A 2,177-nucleotide genomic window follows, 5' to 3' on the forward strand; every position below is an offset into this window, starting at 1 on the left:
CGGGTCACGCCTGTGCCAGCGCTGCCGCCCGGGGATGCCCGGCCCAGAGGGTTTGATGGTGGGCTCCTTTCCTCGCGCAGGAACGCGGGTGTACAGCCCCCCGGAGTGGATCCGCTTCCACCGCTACCACGGCCACTCAGCCACCATCTGGTCGCTGGGCGTCCTGCTCTACAACATGGTCTGCGGGGACGTCCCCTTCGAGCAGGACGAGGACATCATCCGGGGGCAGCTCTTCTTCCGACGGCGGGTCTCTCTAGGTGGGTGCCTGGTTTTGTGGCGTGGGTGGGATAAAGGGTTCTTACAGCTCTGGAGGGGGTTGATCTCCCACACTTGGCTGGAGGAGGGGGCACATGTCCTGCCATCCCACTCTCCTCCCAAACACAGGACGCATGGGGAGGTTTGGATGCAGCTTGGAGCACCCTCAGCATGACCTGGGCACTGCAGACAGGGTGGACAGGAACCTTCTCCCACTGACCAGGGGTCTCTGGTTTCTCTCCCCAGAGTGCCAACACCTCATCAGGTGGTGTTTGTCCATGCGCCCCTCGGACAGGCCGTCGTTGGAGGACATTTTCAACCATTCCTGGCTGCAGGACATTCACCTGGAACCAGCAGAGATCCACCTGCACAGTTTGATCCAGGAGCCTAGCAAGTAACAGCTCCACGCAGCTCCTGGTCCTAAGAAGCAAAGAAAACCAGACTTTTTCATCACGACCGTAGCACTGAGCAGGGATGCTCAGGTGGGAACACGCCCATCTTGTCCTGGAGCTGGGCTGGAGACCTGGTCTTCCAAGCTCTGGTGGCCACCATCCACACCAGCTGCCCTGGACTCGATCTGAATGACCTTGTCTCATTTGAGCTTTTGCCAGTAACTTTTGGCAGGGGGGAGTTTTAGTTCTGGTTTTGGAGGCTCTCAAGTGTCATCTTGACCTGCTGAACTGGGGACAGCGAGAGGACCTGAGACCTGATTGCAAGAAAAGCTTCAATTTTTGAAAACTGATTTTTGGGAGGTCAGGGCCTGTGGCTGAGTGACTGTCCCTTCTCACTGTCCCCGTGCTCGAGTGCCTTCTGTTTCCATCTGGGCTGTGCTGGAGGAAAGACTTGACTTTTCCTACAGTGCTGCTTTTCTGAGACTCACCTGGGCCTATAGTACCTTTTCCCTTTTCAAAAAGAAAGTGGGTCAGAAGATGCTTGGGACCCAAGTGAGTGATGCCTCGCCTCCTGTGCCTCCATCCCATGTGGATTTTCTGGGATTCTTTGCTTCTCTGTGCCCTCACGAATGCACAAACAATGCAAACCAACAGCTGTAAATGTGTACATAGCTCTACAGGAGCAAAGCTTGATGTACAGTTGTGAATAGTGATAACATTTTGCCTTTTTTCTGGTTTCCAGTTTTTGTTTTTAATTTATTTTCATGAATTCATTGTTTGTTTTTTTGGTTTTTTTTTTTTTTAAAGGAAGAGTCCTAGCCGCTAGGATAACTTATTTATTTATTTATAATTCATGTGGGTTTCCAACCCATGCCTTGCTTCTACAGCTGCTGATCCCGTGGTTTTCCATTCGGGTCTTCCCTCCGTGTGTGTCCTGTGTCCACCCCCGGGCCCGTCGTGTTTCTGTCGGATGTCTGGCGTAGGTGTGGAGTGGCTGCTGCTCCCCAGCTGTCTGTGTACATACTTCTTCTGGGTGCTGTTGTTTCCTTGCCACGTGCAAATATCAGTTTGCAGATGAGTTTTGGTTTTCCTCACGGGTGTTGTTTGGGGCTGGGGAAGGGGGGGGAGCTGGCCCGGGCTGTCTGCACTGTCCAGTCTGTACCTGTAACACGTGTGTAGCCGGCGGGGTTTGTTAATAGTTGATATTGTACAGGGGAATTGAGAAATCTTATTTTTTTTATGCGGTTTTAAATAAAAACTAAAACACTTGATGTGGTGGAGACATTCCTTCGTGGCAGGGTGGGATGAGGGGTGCTGTGAGTGTGTGGGGTACCAGTGACCACACCACGGACTGATGGCTTATCTCCAGCCAGACTAATCCCAAAGGTCCCCCTCCAGTGTTAACCAGGACCAGCCAGCCAAAAACACCACGGAGACAGCCGGATCCATCCCTCCACGGGGTGTTTCCAGCGCTGACTGCTCCTGGCAGCTCTCCTGGGAGAGATCAAAGAAGTGCAGAGCCCTTTTCGT

At 53.1% G+C, this 2,177-nt stretch overlaps 1 protein-coding gene across 1 annotated transcript; it reads left to right on the plus strand.

The window, feature by feature from the left end:
• The first annotated feature begins 34 nt into the window (after positions 1 to 34).
• PIM1 (Pim-1 proto-oncogene, serine/threonine kinase) lies at positions 35 to 1,918 on the plus strand. Its single transcript, XM_029962478.1, has 2 exons — positions 35 to 257; positions 502 to 1,918. Exons 1-2 carry the CDS (start codon positions 35 to 37, stop codon positions 651 to 653), a joined length of 375 nt encoding a protein of 124 aa, XP_029818338.1. The 3' UTR covers positions 654 to 1,918.
• The last annotated feature ends 259 nt before the right edge of the window (positions 1,919 to 2,177 follow it).

Source organism: Manacus vitellinus, unplaced genomic scaffold (genome assembly GCF_001715985.3).
Source record: "Manacus vitellinus isolate BGI_N305 unplaced genomic scaffold, ASM171598v3 scaffold_47_pilon, whole genome shotgun sequence".
Classification (NCBI taxonomy): Eukaryota; Metazoa; Chordata; class Aves; order Passeriformes; family Pipridae; genus Manacus; species Manacus vitellinus.

What these genes read in the sequence shown, in the direction of transcription:
- PIM1 (XM_029962478.1), top strand. Translation starts at nt 35, where the DNA reads ATGCCCGGCCCAGAGGGTTTGATGGTGGGCTCCTTTCCTCGCGCAGGA. An exon ending in CCGACGGCGGGTCTCTCTAG is followed by an intron (nt 258 to 501) that starts GTGGGTGCCTGG and finishes TTCTCTCCCCAG; the next exon opens with AGTGCCAACACCTCATCAGG.